The sequence below is a fragment of the Macaca thibetana genome, chromosome 10 (assembly GCF_024542745.1).
Source record: "Macaca thibetana thibetana isolate TM-01 chromosome 10, ASM2454274v1, whole genome shotgun sequence".
Classification (NCBI taxonomy): Eukaryota; Metazoa; Chordata; class Mammalia; order Primates; family Cercopithecidae; genus Macaca; species Macaca thibetana.
Genome location: NC_065587.1, coordinates 82340115 through 82356843, shown reverse-complemented (window position 1 = coordinate 82356843; position 16729 = coordinate 82340115). Strand labels below are relative to the sequence as shown.

Sequence of the window (16729 nt, the reverse complement as noted above, 5' to 3'; positions counted from 1 at the left end):
CTAAGCATGAGTTTGAGCCCTCTACCGAAAATCTACAAATAGCTATTAGAAACTGCTTAATGACTTCCAACCATTAATGTGGAAGAACTGGCCCTGAATAAGATGGGGGAAATTTGGGAAATTTTGAATTTGTTCAAACAATGGAGGGTAGAATACAGATGGCTTCTAAGTCCTTACAGAAGGATTTGGGGGCTACTCTGTAGCTTCTGTTATTTGAGTCAGTTTCACATGTGCTCCCATTCCAGTGAGGTTTTTATTGAGTTAGTTTCCTTATGAAAAGCAAAGAATGATTTGTAGTCATTCTGTCTTCATATATTAATAATCATATATATAAATATTTTTGTGGGTTTTTTCCTTGTTCTGGGTATTGAGTCTCTTGTCGTCATGATAACTAAGTAGAGCTACAATCCATCTCCAAGTGGACTTGTGTTTCCTGTGTTTCCCTTTCTTGCTGGTTACCCATCTGCCTGGCAACCCTCAAAGGCTGGCTGGAGTTAAGGGTATACTCTTAAACGTGGAACCACAAATTTTTATAGAAAGAAGATAAATTTGGGGATTGTGTCTGACCAGACCTTGATCTTGGATGGATTCTTTGCCATAGTGGTCTTTAAATCTTTTGATCTATGGATCACCTTCAATAGTTCCTTATTTTTGGCACCAAGATTAAAATTTTTAAAAATGTACTCAGAGTTCAGGGCCTCCAGCAAATGTTCTGATTGGCATATTTATGCTGGTGAGAAATTGATTTTGTGCTGTAAGCATGGGAAAGCCCTGCCTCACAAACCACTCCTCCAGTCATTTTGTCTAAGTGATCATTGTAGTTACCAGCCATCATATATATATATATATGGCCCACTGTAATTCCCTTTGAAATACATTGTCCTTGCATGATAAGAACAGGGTGCCCCACGAGTTGTGGTCCAAAGGTAGGCCATAAAGATCTATGGAAAAACAGTTTGCTAATGAATCAGTACAAACGCTCAGGTTTGTGTTTTATATAATCAACTCACCAACTTTCTAAATTTGGCCCCATTTCTGGCCTTTTGCTTTAGTAATTTTGTTTAATTAATTTATTAATTTTTTTTTTTTGGATTTGCAGGTAAATGTTAGCGATGCACGGTTTCAGGCAATGTACACTTCCCACTTGTTCAATTTGGACCCCTCAGATCCCAATTTCAAGAAAACGAAAGCTATGGAAAAAATCCTTGAGGAGAAAGCCCGGCAAAGAGAACAGAAAGAACAAGAACTTACACAGGCAATAAAGAAAAAAGAGAGTGAGATTGAAAAAGAATCACAAAGGAAGTCCATTGATCCTGCTTTGTCAATGTTGATTAAATCTATAAAAACCAAAACAGAGCAGTTTCAAGCAAGAAAAAAGCAAAAAGTCAAATAACTGGATGTTACTTATTTTTGAATTGAATACATCTTTTCCTAAAATGTACAGAAATAGTAGGAGGAATATTTATTGGGAACAAAGCTATCTTTCAAGAATATGAATAAAATCTTTTTCTGGACATGATAAAATTTTTCTCCATAAATAATTATACTTAATTGTGGATGACTGACAAATTTGTATTGTATATTCCTACAGATTAGTCATAATTAAATTACCTGAATTATAGGGTTTATAAAATTTTTATATTTTATGATGTTCAATTCTAACTAGTGGAAAGTTACTCTTGCTTTTTAAAAGGCTGTTTACAATTCTCTGTAAAAATAGAGCAATATCTACTCTTAAGTTTATGTAAACGTTAGGGATAATTTGAAAAAACATATATTTAATACATTAATTTCTCTGGAAGCAGGAGGCATGTTTAAATAACTATTAAAATAATTTATTTTTCTAGCCATAAAGGATGGAAGTCAAGAACTTTTTGTTGTTTAGTCATGTTAAGTATAGTCTGTTTATGAAATTAACTTGTAAATAAAAGTGTAAAATATTTTCATTATTTTGTATTGCACTGATTTATTCCATTTTATGCATCTCAAAGTACTCTCTGGAAAAAATATCTCAAAACCGATTTTAACTTTTAAGAGGACAACTCCATTTAAAGGCAGTTCTAGAGTTGCATTGCCCATAATTGCATTTGAAATATTCATGAGCTCTCCAGTGGTTTTTTCTTTTGGTAGCAACAGAAAATTCTTCTGTCTGTCCTTCAGATTTTTGGAATACTTCAGAAGGGTGGATATGCTGCTGTAACGTTTAAGGATATCTTAATTCTTCTTAAAACACATCTAGGGCCTTAACAGTCTTGGATCTCACCTGGTCTGAATATTATAAACAACTGACCACCTGAGACAGTCAAATTAGATATGCCGTATAAATAAATGTGAATAAAACCAACATTGTAACTTGGAGCAAATTATAAATATGGTAACTTCTGAAAGACAACAGGAATTTGACAAGGTTTGTGGTTAATAGTAAACTTGACATTTGGGGTATTAAAAATCAAAGCTACTGACTAGGCAAGGTGGCTCACACGTGTAATCCCAGCACTTCGGGAGGCTGAGGCAGGAGAATTGCTTGAGGCCAGGAGTTTGAGACCAACCTGGGCAATATAATAAGACTATAGGCTGGGCATGGTAGCCTATGCCTGTAATCCCCTTTGGGAGGCCAAGGCAGGCACGTCACTTGAGGTCAGGAGTTCAAGACCAGCCTGGCCAACATGGTGAGACCCCGTCTCTACTGAAAGTACAAAAAATTAGCCAGGCATGGTGGCCCATGCCTGTAGTCCCAGGTACTCAGGAGGCTGAAGCAGGAGGATCACTTGAACTTGGGAGGCAGAGGTTGCAGTGAGGTGAAATTGCGCCTCTACACTCCAGCCTGGGCTGACCCAGGCTCAAAATATATGGACCCTGTCTCAAAATACATGTGTGCGCGTATAAAAAGGCAAGTGTGGTGGTGCATACTTGTGGTCCTTGCTACTCAGGAGGCTGAGATGGGAAGATCATTTGAGCCAAGGATTTGAGTTTACAGTAAGCTGTGATTGCACCACTGCATTCCAGCCTAGGTGACAGAGAAGACCCTGTCTCTATTTAAAAACAAAAAGTCACCAATGTAGCATATGTTTTAAAGACTAACATGATGGAAAACTCAGAGTGATATCAAAATAATAAGGGAGTATAAATAGTCTCTATAAAGGGAAGAAAAAAGGGACATTTAAATTATTTATTATAACAGAAAAATGCACAGTATCCAAACGGAACTGATTTTAACATAAAGCACTGACATTGTTGGATTATTCAGCCAAATAAAACATGATTTCTTTAGATACATCTGTGAACTCCCCACATTATCACTGAAAAGTCATAAATCTTAATATGTTTATGAGTATGGTCTATAAAATTTATGTTTCATATTTCATTCTCTGCAGGGGAAAAGTTTTGTTCTCTTTAAACTGTTTAATTATAATGTAGTAATTGCACAAAAATCAAAATCAGAGTCTGATTTTAAGGTTTCTGTGAACCTGAGCCATTGGGTTTGGTTTTTCTGTTTTTGAGCCCGTAAGTCACTGCATTTAATTGTAAAATCTCATTTTACTAGTCAAGCACATAATTATAACAAAAAAATTGTTATTAAATTGTTATGACTTAAATTACATAAGTCATACAAAGCCCTGGCTCCTTTTCTCAAATAGTTCATATTTTTTAGGTAGGAAAAAAAATGAGAACAGCATTATCAGGTGTTAAATATTCTACACCAATAACTTTAGGGTTCTCAAATTATTGCCGGTAGTGAAATTTAGGATTAAAAAGTGGCCACCGTCATAATTCAGCAAATAAGTGAGGGTAGTTTTGATGGGTCTTAAGGTCACATTTAGACATTTAGTTGGAGTTTTTATTGCCGTTGAGACCATGGAGAGTAGGTCAACCCTGTAGCGTCCAGAAAAAGTCATAACTTAATACTGGTGAAGCTCTGATTTGCTTCACCAGCAGCAAATCTTGGAGATCAGTTTAATACACAATATTGTCACTACATATTCTCCGAGAGAGGTACACTAGAGACACGAGCAGGAGAGTGGAAACTGCACTCGTTCCATGTTCGTTACCGAGCAGGCCAATATACTAGATAAGTAATATCTTTGCCTTTTCTGTTTTAGAATCACTTGGTATGTCAAAAACCCCTAGTGGCCAGGCTGCACCTCATACCTATTCAATCTTATATATACCAGTAGTATCCAGATTTTTTTTTTTTTTTTTTTTTTTTTTGCGACGAAGTTTTACTCTGTTGCCCAGGCTGGAATGCAGAGTGCAATGGTGCGGTCTCGACTCACTGCAACCTCCGCCTCCCAGGTTCAAGGAATTCTGCCTTAGTCTCCTGCCCAGTAGCTGGGATTATAGGCAAGCGCCACCATACCCAGCTAATTTTCATATTTTTAGTGGAGACAGGGTTTCACCATGTTGGCCAGGCTGGTCTCAAACTCCTGACCTCAAGTGATCCACCCACCTTGGCCTCCCAAAGTGCTAGAATTACAGGCGTGAACCACTGCACCCAGCCCAGATGTCATTATTTTTTAAAGCTACCTGGATAATTCCAGTGTTCAGCAAAGATGGAGAACCACTTTTTTACTTTGCTTAGAGGCAAAGAAGGCAGGCCCAAAGAATTTACTTTTGGGTCCACCAGATTGGAGACAAATTAACTTAATATCAGCTATATCTGTTAGCTCTTACTGCTTAACAAACCACCCAAAATCTAGTGGCCTAAAATGGCATTTATTCCTTCTTATGAATCTATAGTTTGGCTGGGCAGTTAAGATCCAGCTCAGCTGGGGCTTGATGACTCTGCATGAGGACTCTGATGGTTCTAGGGTGGCTAGAGGATCTCTCATCTAGTAGGCTAGTCCAGGCCTTACATGTGACAGAGGGTTCCCAGCTATAAGAGAGAATAAGTCCCAATGCACAAACATTTTCAAGCCTTCAACAGTGTCACATTTGCTATTGTCCCACTGGCAAAGAAAATCACATGGCCAAACCCCAAACCAACAAGTGGCAAAGTTACAATGCAGAAGGGTATACGTACAAGGAGGCATGAACAAATTGTTGGTTATTGTTAAAACCATCAACACATTACTTAGGTTTCCTCTTCTGTAGAAAAAGTATTTACCATCTATTGGTCTAAATAACACAAAGTTGTTTGCAGTTTTTGGCAATTACAAAGCTGTAATTAATGTATAGGTTGTTGTGTAAAACATAGGTTTTCCACCTAGGTCATATGGTAAGTTTATATTTAGCTTTGTAGTAAACTGCAAATTTACTTACCAAAGTGATTGAACCATTTTACATTCCTATATATGAGTTCCAGTTGCTTCACATCTTCACCAGCACTTGATATTGTCAGTTTTTGTTGATGCTCATTTTGGGCTAGTGTGTTTTTGTTTTATTTGCCATTCTAATAAGTGTTTACCTGTATCTCATTGTGGTTTTAATTTGCATTTTGCTAATGACTAATGATGTTGAGCATCTTTTCATGTGCATATTTACCAACCGTATATCATCTTTGGTAAAGTGTCTGTTCATGTCTTCTGCTCCCTTATTTTAAAATTGAGTTGTTATTGTTTTCAGAATTGTTTATATATATTATATACAAGTCCTTTGTCATGTATGTGATTCGCTAATATTTTATCCTTTTCTATGGCCTGTGTCTTTTCATTCTTTTAACAGTGTCATTCACAGAGCAAAAATGTTTTATTTTTATGAAGTCCAATTTGTCAGTTTTTTCTTTTATGGACTGCCTTGGTGTCATATCTAAGAACTTTCTTAGAAAACCAAGGTTACAAAGACTTTTTCCTATATTTTCTTCTAAAAATCTTATAATTTTATGTTTTACATTTAGATCCATTTTACATTTTAAAGTAATTTCTGTATAAGGTGTTAGGGATTGAGTGACACTCTTTTTTTGCATATAACTGTTAATTTATTTCAGCATTGCTTATTGAAAAGTTTGTTCTTTCTCCACTGAATTGCCTGAGTACTTTTATCAAAAATGAATTGGTCAATCACCAAAAGTCAACCACATAAAATCCATAACCCAAATAGTCCTATAGTCATTAAATTAATTTAGTTAATTAAACTCCCAAAAAAGAGATTAATTAAATTAATTAAACTCCCAAAAAAGAGATTACCAAGTCCAAATGACTTCACAGGGGAATTTTAACCACTATTTGAGAGTAATTAACGCAAATTTCACGCAGTCTCTTTGAGAAAATGAAGAATCAACACCTCTCAACTTACTTTATGAGACCAGTATATCCTTGACAGCAAAACAAGACAGTATAAATACAGAAAACTACAGGATGATGTTCACTGTTAGTATATGTGATTGATTCCAGAGAGTCAATCTGTCTCATGAACTTAGACATACAAATTCTCAAAAAAGTATTAGCAAATCAAATACAACAATGTATGCAAAGAAATATACACCAGGACAAAGCAAGATTTATTCCAGGTATGCAAAGCTGGCTCAGCATTCAAAATCAATCAATGTATGCCATATCAACAGACTTAAGTGAAAAACATATGATCATATCAATTGATGAGAAAGGTATTTGACAAAATCTAACGTCTATTGATGATGAAAACTTCTCAGGCTGGACACAGTGGCTAAGGTGGGTGGATCACCTGAGGTCAGGAGTTCAAGACCAGCCTGGCCAAAATAGTGAACCCTGTGAGACCAGCCTGGCCAATATGGTGAAACCTTGTCTTTACCAAAATACAAAAATTAGCCAGGCATGGTTGCATGTGCCTGTAATCACAGCTACTCAGGAAGCTGAGGCAGAAGAATCACTTGAACCTGGGAAGTGGAGGTTGCAGTGAGCTGCGGTCATGCCACTGCACTCCAACCTGGGTGACAGAGTGCAACTTCATCTCTAAATCGATCAATCAATCAATCAATCAATCTCTTCAGCAAGTTAGGAATAGAGAACTGCCTCAACTTGGTGAATAGTATCTACAAAACACCTGTATCTAACATCATACATACTTCATAGTGAAAGACTAAATGCTTTTCTTCTAAGATCAAGGCAAAGATGTTCACTCTTACCACTCTTATTCAGCACAATAGTGGAAGTTCTACCCACTGCAATAGGACAAAAAAATTAAAACCATACAGGTAGAAAAGGAAGATGTGGAACTCTGCATACTTGCAGATGACATAGTTATCTACATAGAAAATCACAAGGAATTGCCAGGCGTGGTGGCTCATGCCTGTAATTCCAGCACTTTGGGAGGCCGAGGTGGGTGGATCACCTGGGTCAGAAGTTCGAGACCAGCCTGGCCAATATGGTGAACCCCCGTCTCTACTAAAAATACAAAAATTAGCAGGGCATGATGGTGGGTGCCTGTAATCCCAACTACTCAGGAGGCTGAGGCAGGAGAATTGCTTGAGGAGTAGGTTGCAGTGAACCGAGATCATGCCACTGGACTCCAGCCTGGGCAACAAGAGCAAAACTCCACCTCAAAAAAAAAAAAAAAGAAAAAAGAAAATCACAAAGAATCTACAAAAAGCCTCAAACTAATTGGTGGGTTCAGCAAAGTCACAGGATAAAAGATCATACCAAAATCAATTATATTTCTATATACCAACAACATATAAAATATTACAACCACTCTAGAAAACAATTTGACCATTTCTCATAAAACTAAACTTGCGATAACCATGCAACTTGGCAATTGCGCTCTTGAACATTTATCCCAGAAAAGTGGGAATTTATATTCATGCAAAAACTTGTACATGAATATTCATTGCAGCTTTATTCGAAATAGCTAAAAACTCAAAAGAACCGAGATGTCCTTTAACAAGTGAATGGTTTAACTATGATACATCCACACCATAGAATACTACTTACTCAGCAATACAAAGACTGAACTCTTGATTCATGCAACAACTTGGATACATGTCCAGAGAATTATGCTGAGAGAATAAAAACCAATTCCAAAGGATTATATACTATAAAATTCCACTTATATATAATATTGTTCAAGTGACAAACTTGTAAAAATGGAAAAGAGATTAGTGGCTACCAGGGAATAAAAAAAGGAAGGGTGTGGAAGGTAGTGAGTGTGGTTACGAAAGGGCAACATGAAGGATCCTTACGGTGCTGGAAATGTTCTGTGTCATAAGTGTGGTGGTGGCTATACCCATTTACACATGGAATAAAATTGTATAGAACTAAATATGAACACATACATAGAGACGAATAAAAGTGAAACATGAAATCTGAGTAACGTCAGATGATTTGTATCAATGTCATTGTCCTGTTTGTGACATTGTACTACAGTTTTTCAAAATACTACCATTGAGGGAAACTGGGTAAATGAAACACAGAATCTGTATTATTTCTTCAAATTGCATGGACATCTACCATTAGCTCAAAATAAAAATTTTAATTCAAAAATGTGGCCAGGCACACTGGCTCACACCTGTAATTTTAGCATTTTGGGAGGTTGGGGTGGGACAATCACTTGAGGCCAGAAGTTTGAGACCAACCTGAGCAACATAATGAGATCCCATCTCTCTCTCTCTTTTTTTTTTTTTTAATTATACTTTAAATTCTAGGGTACATGTACACAACGTGCAGGTTTGTTACATAGGTATACATGTGCCATGTTGGTTTGCTGCACCCATCAACTTGTCATTTACATTAGGTATTTCTCCTAATGCTATCCCTCCCCCTCCCCCCACCCCCGACAGGCCCCAGTGTGTGATGTTCCCTACCCCGTGTCCAAGTGTTCTCATTGTTCAATTCCCACCTATGAGTGAGAACATGTGGTGTTTGGTTTTCTGTCCCTGTGATAGTTTGCTGAGAATGGTAGTTTCCAGCTTCATCCATGTCCCTGCAAAGGACATGAACTCATCCTTTCCATGGCTGCATAGTATTCCGTGGTATATATGTGCCACATTTTCTTAATCCAGTCTATCACTGATGGACATTTGGGTTGGTTCCAAGTCTTTGCTACTATGAATAGTGCCACAATAAACATATGTGTGCATGTGTCTTTATAGCAGCATGATTTATAATCCTTTGGGTATATACCCAGTAACGGGATCACTGGGTCAAATAGTCTTTCTAGTTCTAGATCTTTGAGAAATTGCTACACTGTCTTCCACAGTGGGTGAACTAATTTACCTTCCCACCAACAGTGTAAAAGTGTTCCTATTTCTCCACATCCTCTCCAGCACCTGTTGTTTCCTGACTTTTTAATGATCGCCATTCTAACTGGCATGAGATGGTATCTCATTGTGATTTTCATTTGCATTTCTCTGATGACCAGTGATGATGAGCATTTTTTCATGTGTCTGTTGGATGCATAAATGTCTTCTTTTGAAAAGTGTCTGTTCACATCCTTTGCCTACTTTTTGATGGGGTTGTTTGTTTTTTTCTTATAAATTTGTTTAAGTTCTTTGTAGAGTCTGAATATTAACCCTTTGTCGGCTGGGTAGGGCAAACATTTTCTCCCATTCTGTAGGTGGCCTATTCACTCTGATGGTAGTTTCTTTTGCCATTCAGAAGTTCTTTAGTTTAATTAGATCCCTTTGTTTATTTTGGCTTTTGTTGCCATTGCTTTTGATGTTTTAGTTATGATGTCTTTGCCCATGCCTATGTCCTGAATGGTATTGCCTAGGTTTTCTTCTAGGGTTTATGGTATTAGGTCTTACATACCTTACATACCTTTATATTACTCAAGTCTTTAATCCATCTTGAATTAATTTTTGTATAAGGTGTAAGGAAGGGATCCAATTTCAGCTTTCTACATATGGCTAACCAGTTTTCCCAGCACCATTTATTAAATAGGGAATTCTTTCCCCATTGCTTGTTTTTGTCAGGTTTGTCAAAGATCAGGTGGTTGTAGATGTGTGGTGTTATTTCGGAGGTCTCTGTTCTGTTCCATTGGTCTATGTATCTGTTTTGGTACCAGTACCATGCTGTTTTGGTTACTGTAGCCTTGTAGTGTAGTTTGAAGTCAGGTAGCATAATGCCTCCAGCTTTGTTCTTTTTGCTTATGATTGTCTTGATATGTGGGCTCTTTTTTTGGTTCCATATGAACTTTAAAGTAGTTTTTTCCAAATCTGTGAAGAAAGTCATTTGTAGCTTGATGGGGATGACATTGAATCTAAATTACCTTGCACAGTATGGCCATTTTCATGATATTGAGTCTTTCTATCCGTGAGCATGGAATGTTCTTCCATTTGTTTGTGTCCTATTTTATTTCGTTGAGCAGTGGTTTGTAGTTCTCCTTGAAGAGGTCCTTCACATCCCTTGTAAGTTGGATTCCTAGGTATTTTATTCTCTTTGTAGCAATTGTGAATAGGAGTTCACTCATGATTTGGCTGTTTGTCTGTTATTGGTGTATAGGAATGCTTGTGATTTTTGCACATTGATTTTGTGCAATCCTGAGACTTTGACTTTGCTGAGACTTTGCTGAATTTGCTTATTGGCTTAAGGAGATTTTGGGCTGAGACAATGGGATTTTCTAAATATACAATCATGTCATCTGCAAACAGGGACAATTTGACTTCCTCTTTTCCTAATTGAATACCCTTTATTTTTTTCTCTTGCCTGATTGTCCTGGCCAGAAATTCCAACACCATGTTGAATAGGAGCAGTGAGTAAGGGTATCCTTGTCTTCTGCTGGTTTTCAAAGGGAATGCTTCCAGTTTTTGCCCATTCAGTATGATATTGGCTGTGGATTTGTCATAAATACCTCTTATTATTTTCAGATACTTTCCATCAATACCTAGTTTATTCTCTCAAACTAGTTAAGAAATTAGCCGGTTGTGGTGGGCTACTCAGGAAGCTTAGCAGGGGGATTGCTTGAGCCCATGAGTTCGAGGTAAGCCATCACACCATTGCACTCCATCCTGGGTGACAGAGTGAGACCCTGTCACTAAAAATAAAAAATAAAAATAAATTGGTCGTTTTTTTTGTTTGGGTCTATTTCCAGATTCTCCGGTCTGTTTTATTCATCTATTTGTCTATCCTCTTTCCAATGCCACACTATCTTCACTACTGTAGCTTTATAGTAACTCTTCCAACTTTGTTCTTTCTCAAAATTGTGTTGGCTGTTCTAGTTTCTTTGCCTTTCCATATAAAACCATTTAAAAATCAGCTTCTTCATACCTACAAAAAAGCCTGCTGAGATTTTGTTTTAGAAGGATGTTGAATCTATAAATCAACTTGTGGAGAATTGACATCTCAATAATACTGAATCTTTCCAAACCATGAACATGGTATATATCTTTTATAGTCTTTGGTTTCTTTCACCAGCGTTTTCTGGTTTTTTGTATACAAACCCTGCAGATATTTTTAAAAATTTATACCTAAGTGTTGCAATATTTTCTGTACTATTGTAAGTGATACTTTTAATTTCAGTTTCTAATTGTTTTTTATTAGAATATAGAAAAACAAATAATTTTGGTATATTGACCTTGTATCCCGCAAGCTTGCTAAACTCATTTATTAATTCTAGGAAATTATTGTAGATTTTTAAAGATTCTTCTCCAAAGACAACCATGTCATATATGAAGAGAGACATTTTAATTTCATCCTTCTGTATTTCCATACCTTTTATTTATTTTTTGTGCCTTAGTACAACTGCTACAACTTCCAGTATAATGCTGAATACAGGTGGTGAGAACAGATAATATCTTGCTCCCCATCTTCACTTGATCTTAGCCAAAAGGCCGAGAAGCGATCTTGCTCCCCATTTTAGGAAGGAAGTATTCATTCAGTTTTTCACCAGTAAGTACAATATTACCTGGAGATGCCCTTAATCAGGTAAAGAAAGTTCTTTCTTTGCCTAGTTTTGTGCAAATTTTTAATCATGAAAAAATGATGCTTTTTTTTCAAATGCTTTTTCAGCATCTGTTGTTTTCATGTGTGGTTTTTCTTTTTTAGCCTGTTAATATGGTGAATTACATTTATTGATTTTGAAATGTTTAGTTAGCTTTGTATTCCTGGGATAAACTTCATTTGTTGTGATGTATTATCTTTTTAATATGTTATTATTTGAATTTGATAATATAATGTCATGGGTTTTTGAAACAGTATTCATGAAGGTTACTGGTCAACAGTTTTCTTGCAATGTTTTTGTCTGGTTTTGATATCAGGGCAAAATCTACTTCATAAAATGAAGTTAGTAGTCTTTCCCCTTGTATTTCCTGGAAAACACTGTATTGAATTGGTGTTATTTTTTCCTTAAGCGTTTGGTAGAATTTGTCAATAAAACTATCTATCTATCTATCTATCTATCTATCTATCTATCTATCTATCTATCTATCTATCAATCATCTATGTATCTATGTAAACCCTTTTTGTTTTTTTGTTTTTGTTTGTTTGTTTGTTTTTGGGACAGAGTCTTGTTCTGTCATCCAGCCTGGAGTATAGTGGCATGATCTTGGCTCACTGCAACTTCCACCTCCCGGGTTCAAGCTATTGTCCTGCCTCAGCCTCCTGAGTAGCTGGGATTATTGGCACCCACCACCGTGCCCATGTAATTTTTGTATTTTTAGTAGTGATGGGGTTTCACCATGTTGGCCAGGCTGTTCTCTAACTCCTGGCCTCAAGTGATCTGCCTGCCTTAGCCTCCCAAAGTGCTAAAATTACAGGCATGAGCCACCACACCTGACCAAAAGCATCTTTAAATGAAACCACTTTTTTTCATAGGAAAGTTTTCAACTAAAAATTCAATTTATTTAGTTTTATAGGACTATTCAGGCTATCTATTCTTCTTGAGTGAATTTTGATAGTTTGCGTATGTCAAAGAATTAGTCATTGTCATTCAAGTTGTTGAATTTATAGGCATAACAGGTTTTTTTTTGGATTGAAAAGTAAACTTTAACGTCAAAAATGCAAACTTGGGGAGGGGAGAAAAATCACACACAAGGTTGTCACTTCACACTTGGAGGGTTGCACAGCGGCCAGGCAGAGGCGCTCCTCACTTCAACATAATGGGTGTTTTGGTAGTATTTCCTAATTATCATTTTAATGTCTGAAGGGTCTGGTGATATCTCTTTTTTAATTTATAATATATGATAATTTTTGTCTTTGCCATTTTTTTGTCATTCTAAATAGAGGTTTATTAATTTTCTTGATCTTTTTAAAGAACCAGCTTTTGGTTTTGTTCATTTTTCTCTATTGCTTTTCTGTGTCCAACTTCTGTGGAAGGTTTCTCTCCTGCTCTCCAGAAGTCAGATTCCCAGCAAGTCCTGCCAGTGTAGCACCCGAGTAACTTCTCACAGTCCAGTGTGCTACAGCTGCTCCCTCACCAGTGAAGTTTGGACCTCAACCCACAGGGATGAAGAAGCTTTTCCAGATTTGCCTCTCATTTGAATGCTCTGTCTCAGCACTAGGTACAGTGCATGTTCCCTATATCCATGATTCCTATATTCTTTAGAGTTCTCTCCCCAACCCCCAGTTATTCCTTTGTTGTCAATTCTCTGTTACTCTAATCCCATTACAATGAATAATTATCTAAACTTACCTTATTCAAGTTACTGTTTCTGTCTACTAATTGAATCCTGACTGATATCCAAGTGTACAAAGATAGTCTAGTCACCTGACCTGTATTAGATCCTGAAAGGCCCTCCTGTTCCTCAATGTATATTCCAGCACACATTAAGGCCCAGCTATATTGTGCTTCCTGACTGTGGATGTTTCCTTGAGTTCTGACAGTTCTTGTTACTCATTTTTATAGCCCCAAAACTTCACAGCTTAAAACAACCACAATAATATGTTTTCTCAAGAATGTTTGATTTGCAAAGGGCTATAGGGGAAGGCTCACCTGTTCCCCACATGGCATCAGCTGAGGTGGCTACCCTGAAGGCTGGAAGATTTGCTTCCAAGATGGCTCCTTCACATGTGTTACAAGTTAGTGCTGGCTGTCAGCTGGGAGCATAGGGCTTAGTTCCAAAGGTGATGGAAACTATTACCTTTTTTTTTTTTTCTTTTTGGAGACGGAGTTTCACTCTTGTTGTCCAGGCTAGAGTGCAATGGCATGACCTCTGCTCACTGCAACCTCCGTCTCCCAGGTTCAAGCAATTCTTGTGCCTCAACCTGCCAAGTAACTGGGATTATAGGCACCCACCACCATCCCCTGGCTCATTTTTGTATTTTTGGTAGACACAGAGTTTCACCATGTTGGCCAGGCTGGTCTCGAACTCCTGACCTCAGGTGATCTTGATCTACCTGCCTCGGCCTTCCAAAGTGCTGGGGTTACAGGTGTGAGCCACTGCACCCAGCTGAAACTACTACTTTTTATGTCCTTGCCTCAGTAGACACAGAGTATAACTTCTGCCATTCTTACTTTATCAGTCACAGCAATCAAAAAAATCTTCCCAGGTAAGGAAATACACCCCTTAATGGGGGAATGGCAAAGTTCTGAAATGGATTTCTGGAGATGTTTTGTAGTCATATTGGAAAAATGAGATCTGCTTCATTGGCCATTTGATGAACATCTACCTCCCGCCTTTATAAAATGTATTACATTATAGTAAATATTCTATTATTTGAGATTACCTGAGTAAATCTTTATTCTTTGCAAACAGAACACCCTGGATCAGCAGAGAAAGCTCTCTACCAGCAGTTGGGCCATAGTACATAGGATCACTGAGCAGGTCAGACCAGTAGAAAGGTTATGCACGCTCTCCAAGGAACTTGAAGTGATAGTAAGTGAGAACAATGGTTGTTTCCAAATATTTGTTCTCTCTGTCTTCCACAGTAATAGAACCTGTTAGCTGAGCATAGGGCTTTCCATAATAAAGAGTATTTTACTCATTCTTCTTTGTATCCTGGTGTAGATGCAAATGACAGCTTCTAGGCATCTTCCTTTGAAGTCATCAGACTAGTTAATTTTGCCTCTTGCCTTCTCCCATCCTTTTACTCTACTGCCTGGAATGCAAATGTAAAAGCTAGAGCTTTAGCAGTCATTTTAGGTCCTGAAGACAAAAGCCACACTTGTCTTCTTAACTAGGAACACTTAACTAGGAACAATGGATGGTAGGCTAGAAGAAGCCAAGATTACAGCGGATTTTGTAGAGCATACCCACCATTTCATCCATGGACTTTTCCAAAAGTTCTATGTGATAGAAAAATTAAATCCTGTTTTGTTTAAGCCCTTGTTTTCTCAGATCTCTGTTACTTGCTTTTCTATCTATATCCTACCTAATATAAAGACAAATATGATGGCCTTTGGCTATCGTCTTTGTGGGTTATCTTGCCTTATGTTGAGACCATTGCAGATCATTTCTCCATATTCTTAAAGAAACTCTTTATTTTGCATTGTAGTCAGAGTGCTTGCATCTTGACATTCCTGGAATAGAATGCTCAACACTGTAAGGTTCCCAGCTTTCTGGATGTGGACATGAGTCAAGAGAAGTGAGACAAACCCCCTTAGAAGGCAATTGGGACCCTCTGTTCTATAAGCACTACTGGCACAAGAGTTACAAACTATTTTCAGCATCTCTGGGTTCATATGATCACCTTCCTCTAAGAGTTTATGAAGGAGTAGTTGCCAAGAGCAAACCAGAATCAGGCATAGGGGAAAATGAAAATGTGTGAGTGAGAGTCTGTGCCCAGCCTTAAGTGTGGGTTCTACATTACCCAAATTTGGCCAAAATGTGGAGATGAAAACTCCATGCTATCTGACAGTGCCAAAGCAAATAGACTAACAAATTATATTGTGTTGGGGCAAGTTGTGAGAAATTCCTGCCTTGGGGCTATGAGCTGTTTTCATGAATTTTTAAAAATTAAAATTGAGTCATTAACCTTCATCACTACACATGCTTTTTGTCTTGAGCAGTGCTATGGTTTGATTTGTCCCCACCAAAACTCATGTTGAAATTTTATCCCCAATGTGGCAGTGTTACGTTTTGAAATGTCTTTTTACTAAAATTTGAAATTAATTAGCACTGTCTTTTCTCTTGAATTAGTAGAAATAGTGTACTCGATCATATTTCAAAAAGTTCATCTGATGAGCAGGACAGGAAATGGTCAATAAAATGGATTACAATTTTTAATTTTTTATGGAAAAATGATTAAACTCAAACTAAGAGTTAGGAAAGACATTTTAGTTAGAAGCGAAACGACTCTAAAAGATGGAACAGGTTAACTCTGACAACAGCTCATTTTTCAACTAAACGAAAACTCTGAAAACAATTACTTGATTTACATATTTTCCTCCATTTGGATCCATAATTTAGACTTATAGGTCTGTCACAATCTCTCAGTTCTTCTGGAGAGCTCAAGCAGTATCAGAAACCATGTGGGGGCCAGGCACGGTGGCTCACGCCTGTAATTCCAGCACTTTGGGAGGCCAAGGTGGGTGGATCACCTGAGGTCAGGAGTTCCAGACCAGCCTGGCCAACGTGGTGAAACCCCATCTCTACTTAAAATACAAAGATTAGCTGGGCATGGTGGTGGGCGCCTATAATCCCAGCTACTCAGGGGGCTGAGGCAGGAGAATTGCTTGAACCTGGGAGGTGGAGGTTGCTGTGAGCCGAGATCATGCCATTGCACTCCAGCCTGGGCAACAGAGTGAGACTCCATCTCAAAAAAAGAAAAACAACAAAACCATATGAGAATTGTGTTTCTTCAGATTTCTTTGGGCTCAAGTGACCCTCCACTTCCCTATCCATATTCTTAGGAATGTTGCACATAACAGAAACCAATTCAAACTAGCTTAAGCAAAATTTAAAAAGACATGAGCATGGATATTTATTAGAAGGATATTGTGG

The 16729-nt window shown here is 37.5% G+C and overlaps 1 protein-coding gene across 2 annotated transcripts in view; it reads left to right on the top strand.

Moving 5' to 3' along the window:
- Positions 1 to 1946, top strand: part of ESF1 (ESF1 nucleolar pre-rRNA processing protein homolog) — a 130020-nt gene extending 128074 nt beyond the window's left edge. For both annotated transcript variants that reach the window (XM_050745627.1, XM_050745626.1), the window contains one exon: positions 1100 to 1946. In XM_050745627.1, the coding sequence (XP_050601584.1) occupies positions 1100 to 1393 (294 nt within the window). In that variant the 3' untranslated portion in view covers positions 1394 to 1946. The remainder of the gene's footprint in view (positions 1 to 1099) is intronic.
- The last annotated feature ends 14783 nt before the right edge of the window (positions 1947 to 16729 follow it).